This window comes from Myodes glareolus, chromosome 7 (assembly GCF_982192425.1).
Source record: "Myodes glareolus chromosome 7, mMyoGla1.1, whole genome shotgun sequence".
NCBI classification, from domain to species: Eukaryota; Metazoa; Chordata; class Mammalia; order Rodentia; family Cricetidae; genus Myodes; species Myodes glareolus.
The window spans coordinates 15466380-15490216 of NC_142032.1; the positions used below are offsets into that span (position 1 = coordinate 15466380).

The 23837-nt window shown below is 49.6% G+C and overlaps 1 protein-coding gene and 1 long non-coding RNA gene across 6 annotated transcripts in view; one reads left to right on the top strand and one right to left on the bottom strand.

Moving 5' to 3' along the window:
* Sufu (SUFU negative regulator of hedgehog signaling) overlaps nt 1-23837 on the bottom strand; it is a 93465-nt gene that overhangs the window by 8721 nt on the left and 60907 nt on the right. For all 4 annotated transcript variants that reach the window (XM_085694042.2, XM_085694043.2, XM_085694040.2 and 1 more), the window contains 2 exons: nt 7345-7479; nt 5224-5362 (listed from right to left, as the gene is read on the bottom strand). In XM_085694042.2, coding sequence (XP_085550168.1) covers nt 5224-5362; nt 7345-7479 — 274 coding nt within the window. The remainder of the gene's footprint in view (nt 1-5223; nt 5363-7344; nt 7480-23837) is intronic.
* LOC125403596 (uncharacterized) lies at nt 1347-19441 on the top strand. Of its 2 annotated transcripts, none has more exons than XR_007233003.3 (3): nt 1347-1504; nt 15338-15451; nt 19234-19441. It is a non-coding gene; the product is annotated as an uncharacterized LOC125403596 (long non-coding RNA). The 2 variants fall into 2 exon arrangements; XR_015003321.2 differs by lacking the exon at nt 19234-19441 and adding an exon at nt 16983-17272.

The following is a 23837-nucleotide window of genomic DNA, read 5'->3' on the forward strand; positions in this document are numbered from 1 at the left end:
TTTCAACAGGGCTGGAAACCGAACATCACAAACACACTGCTGCTAACAACAAATAAACAAAAAAAGCGAGCTGGCTAATTAGAAAGGAAAGCATGCTATGTACCACTGAGCCTTTTTTTTTTTTTTTTTTTTTTTTTTTTTTTTTTTTTTTTTTTTAATGTTTTGAGACAGGGTCTCTCTATTTAGTCCCAGCTGTCCTGGAACTCCCTGTGCAAGCCAGACTAGTCTCAAACTCACAGAGACTCTCCTGCCTCTCTCTCCTGAGCATGGGGCGCCACACCTCACTCTGAGTCCACACATTTCAACAGTTCCTCCAGCCCAGAAAAGAGCGGCAGAAACAATGACAAATTATTATAGCGACCACTGCACTCTGTCATCCATGCATGCATGAAGAACTGGGACAAAACACTGAGGAGTATGTACAAATAGTCCTTGGAGGGAGGAGACACTCTCTAATGGTAGAGGAAAGGCCCCTGGACCAATCTGAGTGACACATTCCCCTGGAGGGCTCTGGAGAATGTGGCGCTGCTGGGCTACCCGCTCCCTAGAACAGGGTACCAAGGGGATGCAAAAACACCAGCATTTTCACAACACCCCAAGAGATCACACTAGGAGGAAGTGTAAGGAAAGAGGCCCAGAGGAGGAGTGAGCACAGGGTAAATTAACAGTGGCTGCAGCTCCACCACTATTTGACTGACTGTGAGGGAACCATCAATTGGGGAGGGAATGGAATCTAGGCTCGGCTGGGAGCTCACTCCAGTGGGCTCACATCACAGGCCATGTATGGTACAGTCAGACAGCCTGGCTTGGTGGTGAGAAAGGACTGTCAACAACCTCTCAATTCTCCAGGTTCCAGCAAGTTCCAGAAAGGAACCTGAAAAGTGATCTTTTGTCCATGCCTGCCCTGGGCAGGCCCGGCTGCGCTGCAGGCAGGGGCTAGAAGGCTACAAATCTGACACTCATTCCAAGGTCTGTGGTCAACAGATGTCTGAGCGGCTGACAATGCCATTCCTTCCCTTTGGTACGATGACAATCCACACTTTGTCTTGGGCCTTGTTTGCTCCTTGTGTTGACACGTTGTTCTGCTTCCCAGCAACTTTGGCTTTCTTTCCCTCCCTTTCCTTTTCTCCAGGAAGGAAATGTGCTCTTTACAGAGACTAGGCCTGCCAAGGAGCAGCTCTGGTGCCCTCGATGGCAGTGAGGCGGGGACTCGCAAGGGCTCAGGTCTGCTGTTCCCCTTTCCCCCATCTCAGGCAGACAAGGGCCAGCTAACAGCCTGTGGACACTCCCGTGCTGGGAGGGGCAGAGGCGTGTACTTGTGAGGGGGGGGCATTCACTCATTTCCTGCTCTGGGTGGGCGGTGAGAAGTTGGCTTTGGTGACCAGAAGCAGGCTTGGACTCCAGCTGTTGACACAGCAGGGAATTACTGTTGCTGTAAACCTTCACAGGCACAGGACTCAACAATGAGGTCTGGAGATGGCAGAAGCCAAAGTCTCCAAAGGAGGTAGGTATAGCCAGGCTCACCAGCAGGAGAAATGGTAGGCATCAGAAAGGGGGTGCCCGGAGCTGGGGACTCCCAGGTTGCCCACTATAAAGAATCCAAAAGGGTGCATGGGAACAGGAGAACACAGGACTTTGGCTGAAGGAGTATGGGGAGCATGTTCCTGGGTTGGGAAGAGTTTAGCAGTGGTTTCCCAGCCTGGCTGGGAACATCAGACCCCACTGGGAACAGCTGTGAGATGTCTTCTCCCAAGCCAGAGACCTCCCATTGGGCCGGTGGGGAGTGGCTGGGACTAAGGGCGCCACCTGGGTGAGTTGTCAGACACCACACAGCTGAGAAAGCATTGCAGGGCCTAAAAAAAAATAACCTTGTGTTTGGTGATCTGCCCTCTCTGTGACCTCTGGGACTGAAGCTTCCCTCCTTCAGACTGCCCTGCCTAGGAACTGATGACTGAACTGATTGAGTGCTGGGCAGGGCTCTGCTCAGAAGATTGACAGTTCAGGACAACAGGCCAAGGGAGAAGCATGCCACAGCCCCCAGGAGCAGGCCTGCTTCAGGGTCTGGAGACTTCTCATGAAGCTCTGGACTTGGCTTTCAGGTTCCATGATCTTAAGGGTGACACAGGGCAGGAAAGATGCAGCCAGGTCTCTTCTCTGGAAAGAGTATGGGCTCAAGCCAATTCCTGCCTCTGCAGCAATTCCTGATGTGTGAGTTTCTAACTATACTTGCCCGCCTCTTCTTCAGGTCTCTCTGAGGTGGTAGAAAGTGGGGGAGCAGGTGGCAGCCTGGGATGGGGTCTGAGGCCATCCCACTAGGGCAGAAAAGGATTCTGGCTCTCTAGCCTTCCCTTTTTCTCTCAGTCGCCCTTCCCCAGAATGGGGAGAATATGTCTTCCCTTCCGTCAGAGATAGGAGGTCTGGGCTAGCAGCCAGAACAAGGTGCCAAGGCTGGGAGTGAGCACTCTAAAGGCTGCTGAAGGCTGATGCAAGACAGTCTCCCTGCCCCTCCCACTTCAGCTATGACCCACAGGGACAGTTCAAGCAGCAACTTAGGTCTCTCCGTCCTATGCTTACTGCTTTCAGTCACCCCTGCTCCTCTGCCATCAGTAGGCCTGGGCACACAAGGGCACACAAGGCTCAAAGAGACACCCCAGACCCTGTGAGTGATGCCTGTAGGGAGCAGGGGCAGGTCTGTGGGTGTTGGGTTCTCTCTCCAAACAGGCCTGGGCCCCTTCTTGGCACAGCGGGGCTTGATCTGTGACTGAATGGAACCTCAGGTCCTACAGACTCCTGGGGAGACAGCTGGTCCTTGCAAGGCAACCCAGAGGCCCACAAGTCATGACAAGCCCAGTTCCCACAAGCTGGGGAGCTGTCTATGACCACAGAGGCAAGACCCTAAAGGGAAAGTTAGGCCAGCAGACAGATGCAGAAAACGCTGACTGCTCTCAGGCAGGGAGGAAGCTGATGTGGGTGTTGGCTTCACTGCTGAGAACCCGGCTGGCTGGGGCAGGTCAGATGGAGAGTTTCCCAGGGCTCCTTGCAAAGAGCCTGAGAAATCTCTCGGTGATCAAGGGTGCGTGCTTGGAGGGCGGGACCCGAGCCAGCCTTCCCAGAGCTCTCCTGAGGGCGGCCCATGGTGGACCACACTAATGAGCCCGTAACAGGCCTTTGATTAAGCAGCTCCCAGCACAGCAACTTGATTGAAACATGCCGAGGCCAGCAACTCGTTCCCACCGCTCCCTGGTTCCCTGGGCAACAGCTCACAGGAGGGGACCCAAGTGCTGGGAGGCAGCGGGTGCCCAATGCCCCAACTCACTGGGGGTGCTGCCAACGTGTGTCGGGGAGGGGGGTCGCCAAGAACAGGAACACTAGCAGCCAGGGGATTAAGAACTTGGGAATTGGGTGGGGTGCAGGAGGCTTCCTTCCAGAAGACTGAGGGGTGCCAGATAACTGTTGAATCTTCTGGGAACCCAGGTTCCTAAGCAGGCAGAAAGCCAGAGATGCTGACCACCTCAGCCCTCAGGCTGGGAAGATGCTCTACAAAAAAATGACGGAATACAAGAGCAGACACTCTTTAGTCTAGGGAGACTCTAGTTCTTAATTCCCTCCAAATGTGCTTGAACTGCAACACACACACTCATGAACTCCCAGGACACTTCTGCTGAGACCTGCTAGCATGACATTATCCACTGCAACGATGATCTGTGGACTCTGTGTGGCTGGGGTCACCTGTGGGGATCCCCATCTCCCACCTCCATACTAGTCTGTCTGGTTGTCGGTAGAGATGGGTGGCAGCTTGGGACATGGCTAGGGAAGGGAATGGAGGTATGGGAGGCCGTGTCTACTTGTACTGGGCTCATTTCAAATGTTACACTTTGGAGCTTTTGCTACAGTAACTATCAACACCACACAGACAGAAATCTAATGTTACCAAGTGGGACTTTTAAAATGTATTTATAACTTTATGGTTCAAAGTAATTTTGTTATGAAACAATGTAATAACAACAGTGGAAAAAGGCAAGATAATTTATGGAACACAATATCCCTAAAGCACTAGCTCCCATTCCTACCTCTGGGCTTAGAGTGGTTGGTAGTCTTTGTTTGCTGTTTGTTTTAATTAAGGGTTAGGACTTTGGTGGGGGCAGGGAGGAGGTTGTTGTGAGGGAGGAGAGCATCAGCTACAAGCAGACACACGCAGACAAAAACATACCATATAAAGAGTAGTGCAGACCCCAGACTGGGTTACCCACAAAGCCAGTGTAATTCTCTTCCTTTTTACTGTAATTCCCCCATGCTTTCTCTAACACATCACAAAGCTTGGTGACCTTTCGAATGGAGGTCAGATTCTCTTTCTGCAGCCCCAAATCCCTTTCTTTTTTCTTTTTTTAGATAGGGTCTTACTTTGTAGCCCTAGCTGTCCTGGAACTCTCTCTGTAGGGCAGGATGGCCTCAAATTCATAGAGATGCCCCTGCCTCTGCCTCCCAAGTGCTGGGATTAAAAGTGTGCATTAACACATCTGGTCCTGCTTCCTTTTCTTGATATTCTTGTGAAAGGAGGTAAATTGCTTTTCCCCTATTCTAAAACACAGCCAAAAGCAAAGAAAGGAACATGGCAGACTAGGCTAGTGACCCTTGGAGCCCTGGGCAGGGTAGGCACTGGAAAGAGGCAGATGGTTCTTAGCCCAAGCACTGTACTCAACATCAGTTCTGATCCTTGTTCCAAGCAGGAGAGCACAATCACAGCACTCTGGACAAGCTATCAGGTTCTGCCCAATGGTTTCTATCAGGAGCTCATGGGGTAGCTCTGGTCACTGTGGCCTGCCCAGTGTGGTTACCTAGTTCACTCCTATGAATTCTGGAGAGGTTTCCATATAGTCACTATATAGCCCATATAGGGTGGCAGCCACACATTGTTCACCCTCCAATGTCCTTCCTGTATCTTGATTTCCCAGGGTATGAGTTGTTTCTACCCCTTGCACCTGGATCTCCACTGTCATCAGAGAAACTCGCATCAGGGGGTGGAAGAAGGTCAGGAAGTGCCCTGGAGCTGTGAAGACAGCAGCAGCACCCATTCTCCATAACCACACACAGAGCTCAGGTTCTGAACCTAAGAGGCAGCTCCCAGCCCAGGATGGGTGCCATAGGGAGCTGCCCTTGGAGGGAGGGTAGGCAGCAGGTAGAGAGCCGGAGGAAAAAAAGGAAGGGAAAAAGAACGCTTCTCACTTGTAACCAGGGTCCATGAGCTGCGTAAGGATGCTCCTCAGTGGCAAAGGCGCCTTCCACTCCCGTGGACACAAATGTGATGGCCATGTCACCTGTGATACTCTTGTAGGTGAAGTGCCGGCCATGCAGGAGTCTGCCCCTGGAGATGGGAACACGGAGACAGTTGGGATCTGGGCTCAGAAACACAGTCCCTAGCCAAAGTGCTGGGGCTACAGAGCAAAGTTCCCTAAGGCAGAGTACCTGGCCAGTGCCTCCTGAGGGCTCAGTTGCCCACTAACAGGACTTTAACCAAACATGTTCACTGTAGCACTGTAGCACACTAGCGAAAGGCACCACCTTTAGATGCTAACGGCATCTTTCTGAGAGTCCCTAGCCAGTGGACAGTCTAGGCCAGAGCTCAAAGGGCCTCAGGGCAGGTGAGAACACCGAGGCTAAGGAGGGATGTTAGCAGTGTGCCAGCACCATGTCCTGAGTGAAGGAAGACTCATGCCTCCCAGCCAGACACTTATGTGCCCGTGTAGGATCTTTCACTTGTTCCTGGGCTTTCCTGTAACGTTTAAGCAGTTATCCTAGAGGAAATGAACAAATCTTTAAAAACACAAAAACAAAACAAAAGTCTGAAGCCAAGCAGGGTAACTGCAAGAAGACACCATGAATTCCCAGACTGGAAATGTACTTGGAGGAAGGGCAGGCAGTGACAACCAATGGGCAGGAATGCCAAGTGGCAAAGGAGGCAAAACCAGCTTTTTGCATTCTCAGGCTGCTTTGGATTAACCCTTCCCCAGGCAAAAAGCCCAAGCCTGTTCCCAAGCAGCTGTAAGGGAGGACAGGGCTGGAGTCTAATGCTGGCCCTGGGAGGTCCTGTTCACTCAGACCACTGGATACCTTTGCTTGGGCAGCTGGCTAAGGCTGGCTCACCCCCACTTCTCCTGGCTCTTGGATCCGTGGGCAGTGTTCAAACCATGCAATTCCTTCTTCCTTGTCATTGTGCCCTTGAGTTTAGGGGGATTCTTGTTGCCTCTTGTGCTAGCAAAGTGAGGATGGAACTCCAAGGGTTTGGAGGAAGCCAGCTGTAAGAGATCCAGCCTAGTGCAGTGTTCTGCATGACCTGCATCCTGGCCACAAGGCGGGTGCTCTGACTCTCATAGCAGAAGAGCCACAGCTGGGCTTCCGGTCCCCTCAGGAGGCTGCTGGGCTGGCCACTGAGTTTGTAAAGAATTGAGAGTCTTGCATGGGAAAAGCACCAAGCGAGAGGAGGAGAGTCCAACCTATCAGAACCCTCCTGCTCCTGACAGCTCAGTATGACCTGTGTCTTAGCTTATGGGATGGCAGGGGCCATCCTAGACTCTCTTGGTCACTCGACCTCCCAAAGGGAAGCACAGCTGAAGGACACTTCCTGGACAAAAGAGTATTCTCAGCGTCTACTCTCCATGGACTCTGACTTTGAAACTTCTCAGAGAACCAGAGGATAAGAAAGCCAGGTGTGGAGTCCACACCTTTAACCCCAGCTCTCAGAGGCAGAGGATCTCTGCGAGTTCAAGGCCAGTCAGTAGTGAGACCAATTCCAACAAAACAAAATAGCAACCCAGGTGACAGACCAATGGGGGATGTGCTCTATGACTCACGACTGCTCTAGGTTAAGAGATGCAGAACAGAGCCAAGTGGTGGCGCACACCTTTAATCCCAGCACTCAGGAGGGAGAGGCAGGTGGATCTCTGTGAGTTCAAGACCAGTTTGGTCTGTAAGAGCAGGACAGGCTCCAAAGGCTACAGAGTAACCCTGTCTCACCCCCCCCCCCCCAAGAACAGTCGTTCTCTAGTGACAATCTGCTGGGCCATCTGGCCTCACTACTCTGCTTGAAGACTTCTCAATCACCTGCGCTACCCAGAGGCTTGGATGCGGGAGGATACTGCAGGGGCCAGTGACACAGAGTCCTGGGACAGAACTGCCTGAGGCTCTCTTCCATCCAGCCCTGGACTCCACTCTGGTATCAACTGCCCACAGATACCAGTCTTGTAAAAATGGCTAGCTCAAAGCTTCAGCTGATCTGTGCTGGGGGAAGGCAGACTGTGGAGGCTCTGAGGCCTGCAGGGTATTGTGGAATGGAGTGCTTCAGCTCACCTTAGGCAGAGGGGAATGAGGGCCCCTGATTCCTGGTTAAATTTCAGATGTACGCTCTCGAGTTGCCGGGTACGGATCAGCTCGTGGGGGATAACAGCCGTGGAGCTGTCACTTTCTAAGCTGTCTTTGCGGCTCCTGTGAGGCAAGCAAGGGACAGATTAAGCACATGGGGAAAACCACTGGGAGGAGCAAATGGGATTTTCTGGCCAAGTTCCTGGTTAGCAACTACGGTGCCTGTTAACTATGGTAACACCCTTCACGATGCACTAGCCAAGGGCCAGCAGGTGGCAAGCACTTCTCACTGGTTGCCCATGCCTCCCGACGCCCCATGGGGTGGGCACACTGGAATTGGAGTGGCTAAGTTATGTGTTCAGGTTGAGTAGCCAGTGAAGAAGTGGAGCTGGTGTTTGGCCTGAAGTCAGTCAGGTTCTAGAGTCCACATCTTTGGCCAACACATATACAAGTTCACATCACAGTGGCCTGTTTTGCCTCATGGAATCAACAGGTGCTCTGAGAAGCCTTTCTTTTCCTGCCTTGAGCTCTACAAGGCTGACATGGAACAGCAGCTCTAGGAGCTAGCTGCTCTGAGCAAGCACACCCTGCATAGGGCAGGCAAGGCAGTGATGTAAGTGAGCCTCTAAGCAGGGATAGTGCAACCCTTGCTGAGGGGTGAATGTTGGGCCCTTACGAGTCAGATGCATGTGTGTGGATATGTGTTGTGTTGTGTGTGCATATATGGAAGTCCTAAACTAGATCCCTCCTGACGGTGACCTTGGCCATACTAAGCTGTCACTCCTGCTCTCTCAAGCTCAGCTCCTCACCAACATCTGGTCCCACCCACAGCTGGGCTACTGGGTCCCTTGCCATTCTAAGTTTTGCTTTTCAAATTCAGCTGTCCTTACTGACCTCCCAAATCTTACCCAGCAGGAAAAGAGGGTCATCCACTGACAGCATTCAAAAGGCGGGGTTCTGGTTTGGGCTGTGAAACCCAGAACAATTCTTCAAAAATTGTTTGAAAAATTTGTGTCCATCAAAAAACTAGGGAAGGATCATTTTTGTTTGTTTGTTTGTTTGTTTGTTTTTACATCATTCAAGCAGCAGGCGGGAGCTACTCAGGACATCTGGGTTGGACAGTCACTCAGGTGCAGGCCTCATCTTACTAAGGTAGTGAGCACAGAGGCTCAGCTGACAGGCAGAGCCCCTCCCCACAGAGAGCACGGCTGTACTGGCAAGGCAGTGGCTCAGCTCGCTCCTCTCCCCAGGTGGATACAACCCTAGATGTGACTGCTCTGTCACCAAGGCATCCCCTCCTACAGTTTCCCAAAGCTGCCTTGGGAACTACCTTTCCCTTGGCAAGCACTTTCACAAGACCTGTGAAGAAGACAAACACTGGCCAAGAAGTTCACAGTATTTCAAGCTTGGAAAGAAACTCAATCTGTTTAATTTACCTCTTTCCTTTTCAAAGAGGGGACATATCCAAGGCCAAAGAGCATGTCTGTGGCAGGCCAGCTGATGAACTGTGAACATCTGATCACCTTCTATGCTGGCCTTCCGAGGATAACCCCACATCTCATTCAGGCACTACTGATGGGTTCAAAGGTCATATGGGGGTGCTTCTGGGGCCCAAACAAGAGCAGAATACAGGACATGAGAGCAGCCGTTTGTCAAGGTTTCCTCTGTGCCAGGCTCTCTGTTGCACAGTCACTCAGCAGGTCCTCACACAAGCATGGACGCTCTCTTAGCCCTTTTACAAATAGAAGTGAGCTGAAACAACCTAAAGGTCACAGTTTTACTTTTGGAAGTACTGGGGCTGAAACTCAGAGGCTCATGCATACTAGGCAAACGCTTTACCACCAGCCCCAGCAAGCCCCACAGAGTTACATAGCAGAGCCAGGATGTGCCTTACATCTGACGACAGGTTCTCTACCCTTATGCTGCCATGCTGCCCAGTGGCGTTGAGGCCTGGCCTGCTGGGTGGGACCTTCTGGAGGATCCCGGTCTCAGGGGGCCAGGCAAAAATGCTGATGAATAGCCATGGGAGATGGGGTGGGGGCTGGTAGAGATGAATCACACAGCTCACAGGGCTAGAGTCTCAAGCTGGAGGGAAAAATAAATTGTTGAAAGTCAGCTAAAGTCACCTTGGTAACTGCTACAACACACTCACCCAGAACGGGGACATCAAACCCAACTGCAAACAGCTTTCAAGAAGCAGCAAAAAACTTAATCATCTGAAGAATTAATGTGACAAGTGCCCACATTTACACCTCCCACCAACCTTCAATCATTTGAGAAAACATACTTTAATCTTTAAAAAAAAAAAGAATCTCAAAATGCTAGATCTGCATTCCTGGAGCCTGGGTATTTCCGGCATACTGCCTCGGTGGAAAGGCGGCTGCTTCACACGCGCAGGAGCCCAGCTTTTTGCTGATTTGTTTTTTCTGGACATCGATGCAGAAGCATGAATTATTTGTGTGGGCTGGGTGAGGTATTAAATCTGCAGCCAACACAGGTTTGCAATGTTTTGCATGGTTGTCAGCTTAATCTTAGTCATAAAAAAATAAGTAGTGTGCTCGGCAGCATGGCCTAATTCTTCAGCTGGGCTTTCTTCCTGAGTTTTCCATAGAGGATAAGGCAGGGGGGCTGGGAAGAAGAGGGACTTCTGGGGGGACATGACCCACAGCCACTGGGAGGCCTAGGGGATATGGATCCAGGAGCATGCTCAATGAGGCAGAGTATCAAGTATCACAGGTGACCTTGGCAAATGACAACCTTTCTCTTTCCTTTTTTGAGACAAGGTCTTGCCAGGTAGCCCAGGCTGGTCTTTAATTTTATCACATTTATCGCGCGCGCGTGTGTGTGTGTGTGTGTGTGTGTGTGTGTGTGTGTGCATATAGAAGTCGGAGGACAACTCGCAGGGGCTGGTCCTCCTCTTCCAGAAGCCCAGGGATCAAACTCAGGCCCATCAGACTTTGTGGCATTTGACTTTATCTGTTGGGGTATCTCAGCACCCCACTGTCAAACCCCCAGACTGGTTTTGAACACATATTGCTCTCATCTTAACTCAACCTCTGGAGTAGTGGGATTCCAGGTGTGTAGCAGAGTCACGCTCATATTTAAGTGAGATGAGTCTAAGGCAGTATCTAACAGTGCAAGAACGGCGATGGCTAACAGAAACTTGTTTGCCTTTATCCTGGGCCCAGAGTCCAGTTGCCCCTGGCCAGATCTGCAAAGGTCTTGATTTTTTTTGCCCCTGCTCCAAATAATGGCAATTTTCTTTTCTCTCTCTCTCTCCTCTCTCTCTTTTCCGAGACAGGGTTTCTCTGTAGCTTTGGAGCCTGTCCTGGAACTAGCTCTTGTAGACCAGGCTGGCCTCAAATTCACAGAGATCCACCTGCCTCTGCCTCCTGAGTGCTGGGATTAAAGGCGTGCGCCACCACTGCCAGACCTACAGAGGTCTTGAAAGGAGATCTGAGACTGGCTTGAAAGGGAGACAAGGAGCAAACGCTTCAGGTTCTGGTCAACTATTGGTGCTCCGAGAACGCCGGGTTAAAGGCAAAGAAAATCAAGGCTTTTGCTCCACTCCGGGAGATGGTGGCCAGGTCATCTTGCAATCTGCCTTTGCAATTCTCAAACCACCAGCCTTTACGCAGCCCAGTAGTTTAATCCATCTTTCCCTGGCAGCCTTTCGCACCCCGGAGGCTGTTCTTGAATTCAATCAACAGCCTCTTTTTCTTGGATATGTGGCCCTAACTTTCAACTACATTCTTGACAAGGTTCTGAAATCCTCCATCCGTTCAAGCCACCCTCCCTGGGATTCACTGGAGCTCGTCAAAGCTAGAGTGTCATGTCCGGAAGTGAAGTGGCATGTGTGGGAACAAATACAGTATGTGGTCTAACCAGTGCAGATCTGAGGCTCTGTGATCACTCCTGTCTGGGGCGGTTTATTTCTATTAAAACTGTCATCAAACTGTCTTTCCTTGTAACCTCATCACTACCGACTCATACAGCACTCCCTCTGTCAACGGGATCTTACTCAGGTTTTCTCCCAGAGGCTACCCGCCTCTCCTCTCCAGTGTGTGCGGTGGATTATTTGAAGCTAAGGGCAGAACTCTACATTATCTGGTTAGAGTTTCAGGCAGTTCAGATGATTCTGAAGTTGACTCCGGCATCCACCATCTCGGCATTCCTTCCTGACGTCACATCCCTGACATAATCGATTGATTTGCTATCGACATTCTTAACTCAGCGGTTGATTAAATTGAGAAAAGTCCTGGGCTGGGCAGAGAGATGGGCAACATTGCTTTTTGGGTATGTTCATCCAACCGATTAAAAATAAATCCACCTTTCCCATTACCCTCCTGTATGCTCTCTGGACTTTTCCATCTTGCCTGTGATGTCAGAGCACATTCACGACGTCTGACTGAACGCTGCCCAGGCAAGGTCATGGCACGTCTTCTGTCTTACCAGACAGGTGAGCACCGTGCCTCACTGCGTCTCTTGGGGTTGTTTCCCCAGGACCATTCAAAGGTCCTTACTGAATAATTGAGTTCAGACTTTTTCTGAGAGTGATAACGAGCTTACTGGTCCAGAAAGCACAAGATGCTCTTAGCAGCCTGAACTTCCAATGCTTCAGTCTGCTGGCACCCATCTCCTCCACTCCTCGGATGAACACGCCTCTCGTCTGCTACTTATGCTGTTGAATTCTTCTGGGGGCACAGTATATGTGGCCTAAGGGAAGTGAAAGCAGGATTTCTGCCCTGTGTGGCTCTTCCTGGGTTGACAATCATTTGTCCTGATGTAGAAACAGATACAGTTCCAGCACATTTTGCTCCCTTTGTCACTGCCCAGTGTTACTCTGTCTAAGCAACAAGGTCTAGGTTTTTTTTTCTTGTTTCAAACAAATAAAAGTCCTTTATGCCAGTCATAACTTATTATTCAAGACTCAGTCCTTGAATTTCAGCTTTGGGTTATTAATTAATTAATTAATTTATTTATTTATTTATTTTCCGAGACAAGGCTTTTCTGCTTAACAGCTTTGGCTGTCTTGGAACTCACAGAGACCCGCCTGCCTCTGCTGGGATTAAAGGTGTACGCACCATGCTTAGCCAGCTTTGCTTTTATTGTTGGCTTTGCTTTTTCTCTCCCTCCCTCCCTTCTTTTTTGAGACAGAGCTTCTCTGTTTAGCCCTGGTTGTCCTGGAATTTATTCTGTATATCAGGTTAACCTCAGACACAGAGATCCACCTGTCTCTGCCCCCAGAGTGCTGGTATTAAAGGCATGTACCACTATATCCAGAAAATTTCAGCTCTCTTGGCCCTCCCTGCTATTAATTTGTGCTGGTATAACATACCTCTTTTTCTAGATATTATTCAAATTATTTTAAAAATGGCCAGGAGGTGGTGGCATATGCTTTTAATCCCAACACTCAGGAGGCAGAGGCAGGTGGATCTCTATGAGTTCAAGACCAGCTTGGTCTACAGAGTCAGTTCCAGGACAGTCAAGGCTACACAGAGAAACCCTGTCTCAAAAAAACAAAAATAAAATAAAACAAAAAACTCAAAACAATGTGAATTACGTGCTTAATTCTCAAATACCTACCCTGCTATCTAGAGAGACTATGCATCCTTTTCAGGGATCTATTCACAATTATGCTGGTATATCTCTAATTTTTAAAAATTGTTATTATTGTGTGGTATGTGGATGCCATGGCGCAGGCAGAAGTCAGAGGACGCGTGTGCGGCAGTTCTCTCTCCCACCCTCACACGGGTTCTGTTATACAGCCAGTGTTTTTACTCACGGAGCCACCTCACTGAGCCAGACACCTTTTTATTGAGTGTAGACAATGGTGCTTCTCCTGGGCTAAGCTCTTCATATACATTACTTCCTTTCATTTTCATAACAACCCTATAAATAGGAGTCATTTCCCTCACCTTAAAGATGAAGAAATGGTCACCCAAAGATCTTAGATGATAAGCACAAGTCATTCAACATACACTTAAAAGCTGGAGCAACATCTTAGCTAAAACTCTCCCACCTCACTGGGCAGTGGTCGTGCATGCCTTTAATCTCAGCACTGGGGAGGCAGAGGCAGGTGGATCTCTGTGAGTTCAAGGCCAGCCTGGTCTACAGAGAGAGTTCCAGGACAGCCAGAACTGTTACACAGTGAAACCCTCTCTTGAAAAACAAAAACAAAAATGAACAAACAAAAAAACCTCCCACCTCAGTGATGAGAACATGGCCCAGTGAAGTGCTATGCTGGCCACACAAACTCGGAGACCTGAGTTCAGATGCCCAGGCAGTCAAGCGAAAGTTGGGCATATGCGGGTAGAGAGGTGTCTCAGTGGTTAGGAACACTGATTGCTTTTGCAGAAGGACCCAGGTTTGGGCTCCTGGCACCCTGTGGTAGCTCAAAACAGCCTGTAACTCCAGTTCCAGGGGATTGGATGCTCTCCTGAATTCATGTGGTACATACATTCATGCAGGCTCACATACATGCTAGCAAAAGCAGTACGTGTCTGTAACTCTAGCACTGGGCAGGACGGTAGAGGCAAGTGGATCCCTGGAGTTTGCTGGCCAGTCTAGCCAATCTGTAAACTCAGGGTTCAGTGAAAAACCCTGCCTCAAACAGGGTTTGAGAGACAGAGGAAAGACACTCAGTGTCTATCTCTAGCCTCCACACACGCGTGCACCCTCTCTCATGCGCTCTTCCTCTTTCTCTCTCATACACAATTTCCCACACTTCCCCTGACTTTATTAAACAAAGTCCAATTATGTAGGCAAGGTTGGCTTGGGCTACCTATGCAAGCTAGGTTAGCCTCAAATTTGCAATCCCCCAGTCTCTGCTTCTCAGACACTGGGATTATAGACTTGTGCCGCCACACCAGGCTTACTGAGCTCCTTTTTTTTTTTTTTTTTTGGTTTTCGAGACAGGGTTTCTCTGTAGCTTTTGGAGCCTGTCCTGGAGCTAGCTCTTGTAGACCAGGCTGGCCTCGAACTCACAGAGATCCGCCTGCCTCTGCCTCCAGTGCTGGGATTAAAGGCATGTGCCACCCACCACCACCCGGTTCCCTGAGCTCTTAAAAGAGTTGCCTCCCTGGAATACAAGATAGTGTTTCTCAAAAATTTTATTTTAAGGAGCTGGAGAGATGGGTCAGTGGTTAAGAGCACTGACTGCTCTTCCAGAGGTCCTGAGTTCAATTCCCAGCAACCACATGGTGGCTCACAACCATCTGTAATGAGATCTGGTGCCCTCTTCTGGCATGTGGGCATACATAGAGGCAGAATGTTGGATATATAACAAATAAACAAATCTTTAAAAAAAATTTATTTTAAGAGGTGCTTCTAGAAAAATAGACACAGCAAGGCTAGATTTAATATGCTGCCTTTCACATCAGCAGTTCACAGAAGCTGGCATTTTGAACTGAGGACTACAGAGGAAAAATGAGCTGGTTTCATTTTTTGTAAGCCAGCATTTTCCAGCCTCAGTCAAGAACTCCCTTTCCACTGAATACCGAAATCCCCTGAGGCTGAGGGGATGCCCTCTGGGGACTAGAGGCCAGGTGCCACTCTGGCAGGGCTGGGGTTTCCCCTCCTGAGCTCTGCCCTGCTCAGGTACTTCCTTTCAAGGCCATGCCAGTCCCACCTCTGACACTTCTAGAAGGGTAGAAGTAGATCCACCTTGAGTCCTTCACTCTTCAACAGAGGCTCTTAAGGGATTCTCAGAGGGTTTGCCAGTGTTTGCCTCCAACTCGTCCAGATGCCTGGAAACCAAAGTTCCTGCGGGCTTGCCTTTGAGGATACTGGGTTTTGTTGTTGCTTTTTTTCTTTTTTTTTTCTGTCTCTGCCTCCCAAGTGCTGGGATTAAAGGTGTGCACTGCCACGCCCAGCAAGTATAATGTATTTTACCTGGGATGTGTCAGCCCGTCTCTGCAAGGGCAGGGCAAACTGAAACAGCTCACAGAACAGTGTTTCTGTTTCTTTTCTTTTGGTTTAGTTTTGTTTCAGTCTTTTGAGATGGGAATCTCACCACGGAAGTCCCGGACAGCCCTGAACTCACAATCACCTTGCTTGACCTCTTCCAGCTTCCTGCTGCGGCTGCTGATTGCAGGTAAGTGCCAACACACCGTTTCCTCTTCTAAAGAGCCAACCGCTCCTCACTACTGGTCCAGGGTACTCCAGGTTTCCCTCAGAGACAGCACTCATCTGTTAGCTGCTGCTTCTGTGTCCTTCCAGTCTCAGTGGATGTGCTGCCAAAGTCAACACGGCAGATTCTTCCTTGACTCTGTAACCTACATTGGCCTTAAACCACACCAATCCTCCTGCCTCACCAGTGCTAGGGTCCCAGGCACAAGCTACCACGCCTGGCTATTCCTTGATATGTGTATTGTGTGTGCGTGTGTGTGTGTGCGTGTGTGTACAGCAGGTAGGCCAGAGGCCATGTTGGGAGTCTTTCTCAATTCCTATTTACCTTATTGTTGAGGTGGCTCTTTCACTGAACCCAGACTTGCTGATACAGGTAGAAGGGCTGGATGGACCCCCGATCTCTGCCTCCGGAAGTATAGGTGTGAAGCATGACTCTTTTAAGATGTATTTTATTTACAATTATGTGTGTGTGTCTGTATCTTTATGGGTAAGTACACATGGGTGCAAGCGCCTGAGGTCAGAAGAGGACATCGAACTTCACCGACTGGTCCATTGCCCTATCCTGATAGTCTTTAATTATACTTATTTATTCATTTGTTGATTGATTGTGTATGTATGTTTGTTGGATGTATGTATGGAGGAGAGGACAAGTTTTGGTAGTCAGTTCTCTCATTCAACCATGTGGGTTCAGGCATGGCAGTAAGAACCTTTATTTGCTGAGCTATTTCATGAGTCATATACATATATGTATACGCACACACATACACACATATATTTGAGACAGGGTCTCACTGTCTCACTATGTAGCAGCCCTAGCTGACCTGACCTGGAGCTTGCTATGAAGACCAAGCTGGCCTCAAAGTCACAGAGATCACTAGCCTCACATAAGGGTTCCCTATGTTTTTAATATACTTTTTTTTTAATTGCCAGAATTTTTCTTTGTTGTTGTTTTTTCGAGACAGGGCTTCTCTGTGTAACCTTGGCTGTCCTGTAACTCACTCTGTGGATTTACTTGCCTCTGCCTCCAAGTGCTGGGATTAAAGGCATGTGCCACCACAGCTCAGCAAAATTTTTGACATTCATTCATTCATTCATTCATTTATTTGTTTTCTGAGATGAGGTTTCTCTGTGTAGCTTTGGACTCTGTCCTGGAACTCTCTCTGCAGACCGGGCTGGCCTTGGAATCAGGGATCTTCCTGCCGCTGCCTTCTAGTTGCTTGTCTTCTGTTCTTATTATACACCCATCACCTGGAATCATGCTTCAGTTTGGTCCTGAGGTCCCTTGCCCGCCCTTGTTGGAGCCCTTGCTGCTTAGGTTAGGTTTGCTTTTGTCAACTTGACACAAGCTGGAGTCATCTGGGAAGAGGCTGGAATCTCATCTGAGGAAATGCCCCCCATCAGACTGGCGTGGAAGCAAGCCTGTGGATATTTTCTTAGTAATGATGGATGTGGATGTGGGAGGGTCCAGTCCACTGTGCACTGTCTCTCCTACTCAGGAGGTCCCCGGGCTGAATAAGAAAGAAGGCTGAACAATCCAATGAGCAGCATTCTTGCATGACCTCTGCTTCAGCTCCTCTTCCCAGGTTCCCGCAGTGACAGACTGCGACATGGAAATGCACGATGAAATAAACCCTTTCCATGCCAAGTCACTGCTTTTGGTCATGGTCTTAATCACAGCAATGGAAAGTGAAGTCTCACCTGTCGTCCTCACAGCTAGCAGATCTCACAAATGGTGTCCACTTGCCTATGCCTTCAAGGGTTTCCAGGGAAAGTAAAATACCAGTTTCCCTCTGCATTCACATGTAGATTTTCAGATTATCAGTTATTATTATACATTCCTCACTGTTTGTGTTTTACTCTTTAAATTATTTTTTCTTATTCTTTTCCTTTGGTTTCTCTGTATAGCCCCAGATGTTCTGGAGTTCTCTGTAGGCCAGGCTGGCCTTGAACTCACAGATTCATTTTCTTTTGAAATTTTACAATTCTTTAAAATACTTATGTTACAATATTGGATTGTTATTATTTATTTATTTAATTCTACCTGCAGAGATGTCTGTGAATCATGTGTATGCTTGGTGGCAGCAGAGACCAGAAGAGAGCATCAGGTCCCCTAGAATTAGAGTGACAGGGCTACCACCACATAGGGCTGGGAAATAAACCTAGGTTCTCTGTAAGAGCAACACATGCTCTTAACCACTGAGCCATTTCCCTCTACATTTATTTATGTGTATGCACACACAAACCACAGCATGTGAGGTTAGAGGACAACTTGTAGGAGCCAATTCTCTCCTACCACATGAATCCCAGGGACCCAGCTCAGGACACCAGGCTTGGCAGAAAGCTACTTTACCTGCTGAACCATATTGTTGTTGTTGCTAATGTTATTATTATTTGTTTTTTTGAGACAAGGTTTTTCTGTGTAGGCCTGGCTGTCCTGGAACTTGCTCTATAGACCAGGCTGGCCTCTGTCTCCTTAGTGCTAAGATTAAAAGTGTGTGCTGCCACCACATAACAATTATTTATTGTGTTTTTGAGACAGGGTCTCTCTGTGTAGTCCTGTGTCCTGAAACTACCATGCCCTGGCTTGACTCTATCTTATAAAACCTGGGCAAAAGTACTCTAACATGTGAGGTGGTGACAGATAACTAACTACCTGCTCAGCCTCAAGAATTAGCTGTCCAGCCCAGGGCTGTGCCTGTGCTGGGAACACCAAGGGCTGGTATATGGAATGGTTTATACTTGATCTCTGCCCAAAGACCAAGGAGTGATCCTATGTTGGCAATTCAGAAATTAACCTAATTCTTCCAGTCTAAACAACACATCTATATTTACACTTCTCACTGTATAAGGTGGCTTTCACATATATCAGAACACCCCAACCTTCCAGTGTCAAGGTAAGACAGGATTTCCAGTCCTGGGTGGTTTATGGCACGTTCCCTAGTCACCCAACCTACTGGCAGCACCTACTTTCTCTCCATCTGGAAAGGTCTTAGCCTCTCCGCGCTCACCTAAGGAGCACTGCAGTTTTCTATATGTGCCAATGAGGGAGGGAAGAAGAAGAATCAAGCAGCCGAAATTCCTGTTAGCCACAGTCCTCATCCTGTGACAGTCATGACGGCTGCACTGGCCACATGACTTGAGACCTTCTCCTTGGGGACACCTGGAAGCAGGACATGTGGCTTGGCAACAAATCAAAAGTGAAGTACAATTGGCTGGCAGAGCTCAGCCCCACCTCTGGCTTCTGCTTTTCGCCTGGGAGACTATTCCTATTGCTTTCTGACTGCTGACGGAGCTCTGAACTCTCCAGAGAAAGAACTACTTGTCAGCCTCCCTTCAGGGCAGGACTGGGGAAGGGTGAGGTGGAGGGAAGCACAGGGCTGTGGGTCACTGTCATGCTGACAAACTCTCTGCTAGGATGAGATCAGCAATACAAGACTACACAGTATTGCTGGTAAGCACCAACAAGCAAACAGTAAGGGTAATGTTTTAAATAGGCCATCCCACATGGGAGCATGAAGGGGAAAAGGCAGTGCAGAGGCAGGCAGGACAAGACTATAACAGTGGCACTGAGCTCTGGAAGATTCTCTAACCACCCATCAACAGCTGTGGGTGCCAGCAACTCCATCCTAGCCTGGTCGCACTGGTTGGGGAGTAAGGCAAGACCCCTGCGTCTTCCCTTTCCCTGAGACTGAGTCACTTCCTTTCTTCAGCTCTCACCTTTGAACCTTCCTTTTCCCTTCCCTGCAGAAGTGACTCACTGCTGGTGTTGGGTGACACTGAAGATCAAGGATGGATGATAAAAATACCCTGGATTGTGCAACCTGAGGGAGAGGATGCAGCGCTTGCACCTAGATTCAAAGCACCAGCCAGGAACCTTGAACAATGGCCACAGTTTGGTCTCTTTGGGGAAGCAGAGTAAAGACAGGAGTCAGAACATAAGCTGACCTGTGACAGATTTGCTGGGCCTGTGTTCTCTGCCCTTTTGGGTGTGTTTTCTGAGAAACGCAGTACAGATATTTAGCAGGACAACCTGGCTCACATGAGGGACCCAAAAGGAAGACCCTGGTTCAGCAAGCAGTGAGCGGAGAGGCCCTGACATTTCCTATTGTCAGCCCTGAGAGCAGGGTTCTTTCTTTCTGGGCTTGTTCTCCATTGCAAAGGACTGTCCTCTGCCAGTATGGGAACTGTGAGTGAAGCCACCGTGACAGAGTGGCTCCAGGCTGTCTACTGCCCTAACACACAACCCTGACAGCAGGGTCATCTAAATCTGTCCTGTGTGCAAAGTGGCACCACAGCAACCAGCTGCCTTCCTAGGAGGAAACTCACCTTCCTTCACCCAAATCCACTGGTGGGATGGATGAAAACCAGAACGCTAATTACACCCCATGGGCCCCATGGGCTGAGCAAAACCAAGCAACTTTTTCTAAAGAACTAGTCCCCGGCCAGGGCACAGACTACTCAAGATGGAAGTGAGTGAGAGGCAGGAAAATCACCCCATCAGAAGGCCAAGCAAATGGGAGCAGAGACTTCAGAGCAGAACTGAGCGGGCATTGTGCTCCTACTGTAATCCCACTACATGGGAGGCCTGGACTAGAGACAGACCCCATCTTAAGCAGAAATAGATAAAGAGGAAGGAAGAAGGAAGGAAGGAAGGAAGGAAGGAAAGAAGGAAAAAAGGAAGAGGTACCTGTCTCTCCGTGTATATGTGTGTATTTGGGCATCTTACAGATAGACCCTCACAACAGAATTCATGCTACGACAGCATCATTCTCCAGGAGGTGAAGCAGGAAGCATCCTCATAAACTTCCGGTGCTATTCTAGATGAATAGGGACCTGGCTGAGCAGGGAGGCTAAGTTTGCCTTTGAGAGCTCCCTTGACTACCTTCTCTCTCTAACACACACAATGCCTGCCCGTCTTTGGGAAGATGTGAGACCCAGAGAGTTCCTCTGGAACTCCCCTTCTTAGTAAGTGAGTCACTGGCTAAGTGAGGCAGAGGGCACTGGCAGAAGCTTATAGAAACAGACCTTTCCCGCACACACCTGACCACACATGCCCACATGTTACCAGCACAACGGAAAGGCTGGGGAGCTAGCTAATGCCAGAGTCTGGCTGACCCGGGACCTCAGATAGAGAGAACGTCCAGTGACTCCCACCCTGGATCCCAACAAATGTTGGCAGGCACAGCTCTAGGCCAGGCTGTCCTCATGTGGCACAAAGGGCTGCTTCCCAAACTCACCCAAGCAGGCAGTGGGAAGGGAGGCGCCAGCAAGCCGAAGGAGGCTTTTCTCAACTGATCATCTTGGGAAAAGGCAGATACAAATTTCATGGCTGGAATGCAAGGGTTGTGAAACTGCTGAAGACGCCCCAAAGAGGGCCCAGGACGCTCCTTCCAGGAAGGCAGTGGGAGGAGGACTGGCAACAGCGGGGGGCGGGGGGGGAGAACAGGTTACCAGAGGGGCTGCCTTCTGGGAAGCAGGAACTAGGGCCTCCAAAAAGAAAGAAATCCCATGGTCCTGAGGTAGAATATGAGCCAGAGATAGGTTTATGCTTGCTTCTGAAGAAGAAAATGAGGCCTGTTTTAGAACGAGCCAGCTATGACACAGCTCATTATTTTAAAAATCATCGGGGCTAATGAGAGGTCCTCCTTACAGCTAAACAAACCCAGTCACCCAGTCATCTAACGTGGACCTAGCTTGTCCTCAGTGTCATGTGAGAGCTTGTCCCTAGTCATGCTACAACCAGTTAGTTACACGAGTTCCCCAAGTGAGATCATTATTATCTCAGAGACATGGCCTGCAGGTCCTCAGAGGGTCCCGGAGCACAGGACAAGGAAGGCCACACCTGTTGAGATCACCCTTAACTGCTTACCCTACATCTCAAGTGTTTCTTCTGGAAAAGGAAAAAATATAAGACTATTTACTTCACACAGTGGCTGCAGGGATGAATTGAATTAATATTGGTATGAACTGTTGGCTGCTATGGATGTATGAAATTAGCAAGTACCCAATTCCCCAAGTAGGCCAGAACCCAGTTGCTGATGCCGAGGCCTGATCAGCTGTTCTAAGCGAACCCATCTCTATAACCTCCTCGATCACATCCAGAGCCACAAAGACCCATGCATCAGAGCTGCCCAGCCCAAAGTCCTGACTAAGGGGAAACTGGACAGGCAGACAAAATAGGACCCATGCTGTGATGGCAGCCTCCCAGGGGAGGACAAACACTGGTTCCAGCACATTTGGGGCCGGGTTTCTCTGTCACCATCTTTATGGTGAGTCTGAAATGAGGTCAGGTCCCAGAGTGGACAGCACAGATATTACAATGGTGCTTGCTAATCTCAGCCGATCTGGCTATTGTCAAGCCTGAGACAGCAGAGACCTAGGCTCCAGGAGAGCTGAGGGCACTCAGGAGAACGGTCTTCGTGGACCATTGCTCAACTGCTTATTAGCAAATTGGTAACAAGGACCAAGAACCTCAGGAGAGGGTCTGACCCCCACCCTCCCCAGATGCCAGACTTCAGCGCTTTGGGTTCCTGATTGGGCACTTGAGCTGCAGGGACGGCAGAAGACTCCAGAGGGTTCGCACCTCTGATCTATTCTCACCCATCTCTGTGTATCAGCCAATGGAGGGCAAAGAGTAGGGGCAAAGGGGACGGCCTTCTGCCAATACCCAGCCCTGCTGCCTTACTGTCCAGTTGTGTCTACAGAAACTGAGAGCCCGGTCTGTGCCCTTTGCAGTGTCTAGGGCACAATAGCCAGACATATAAATAAGAAACAGAACGAGATATCAGGCGTGTCTCAGGTCAAAGAGAGGCAACAAGGGGCATCTCTGCAAGAGCTCTCTGTCAGAGCTCTGGCGTCCTCTGAGAGGCGGGAGGAGCAGCTACATTTTCAGCAAACTACTCGAGGCTACAAGTCCACTTCTGACCTGCCACCAGTGCCAGAGAAGCCCAGGGCAAGAAGCCACACTTGGGGCTTAGGGAGTACAGTCCTGGGTCAGGGTCCAGACTGCAGGTGGAAAGCTTCCAGATGCCCCATGACACAGCTTGGCTATCTGCTACTGCCACGACAAAACACGAGTGACCTAAGAAAGTCATTGGCTTGCAGCTAAGGGCTGCTGAGTGGCAATGGAAGCCTCTACATGCTGTTAGAGAGCTCAATTCTTCCAGCTCTGGAAGGCAGGTATACCTGTGAGCTGCGCTGGATGGAAGGGTGCTCAGAGTAACCCTCTTGACACCATAATCCGCTCCCAGGACACATACTGGTGTTAAACAGCCAGGCTCCCCCACCTCAGATCCTTCAGCAGCTTCCCATGCTAGCTGCAGTTCTGGGTGCACCCTGATCCTCTCTCTCCAAGACACACTGCCTACTTTAGATGATGGCATCTTTCCTGTAGTGTGCAGTAACACTCATCTTTCTGGGGATCATGAATCAGCAACTGGGGCCTGACTCCAAAGCTGTGGTCACTTCCAACAAACTGTATGTGCAGTCAGACGGCACTCGCCATGAACAGTTCATTGTTTCATTCATGTTCCCCCCAAAGGAAGGCCTGCACATCCCAGCTGGCCCCCAGGACTTGAGGTTATCACATAACAAGCTTATAGTAAAGGGTTCTTAGAAGGCAGGCAGATCATCCTAGTGGTGTAGGATTGGCCCAGCTCCATTTTCACCTGAGGCCCAACAATCTCCTGAGCAGGCCAGGTTCTTGCTCTGAGCTGTCAGCACCGAGGCATCCAGACTAGATGAGAAGGGTTCCTAGCTCTAGCCTTGCTCTGCACTTGCGTCCTAACAGAGGAAGAGGTGGGAAGGAAGCAGATCTGACCTCTGTGGTCGGCTGGTTTCTCCCAAGGACTACAGGACCCCGAGACAGGCAGCAGAGGCCTGCTAAGGATTTCCCTTCCCTTCCCTGGGCCCCAGGAAAGGCAGGCAGGAAGAAGGGCCTCGGCAGCAGGCATGCAGTGCAGGGCTGGCCAGACAAGGAGGTCCCAGGGGTTGCAGCTATCAGCCAGAGCCCAGGCTCCAGGAAGGAAGGAAGGGCAACTCTGACTGCGGCTGAGATAAGGGGACTGGCTTAGCACAATGGGCTCCCACAAGGCTCAGAGGCCCCCAGTCAGATTTTGCCCTGACCTGGACTCTCGTCTGTTCACACAGCCCATATAAATATTTACTGCTGTTTACATTCATGCTCTACAGAGTCCCCTTTGAGAACCTTTCCTTCAACCACAGGTCTGTGTGTCCCTGGACCACGGCTATCCTTAACCCCAGAGACCCCAGGTCCCTTCACCCAGAACTATGTGCACTGATCTCTCTCATGCAATCCTTGGTTATAGCCCCTCAGGAAAAATACCATCCTC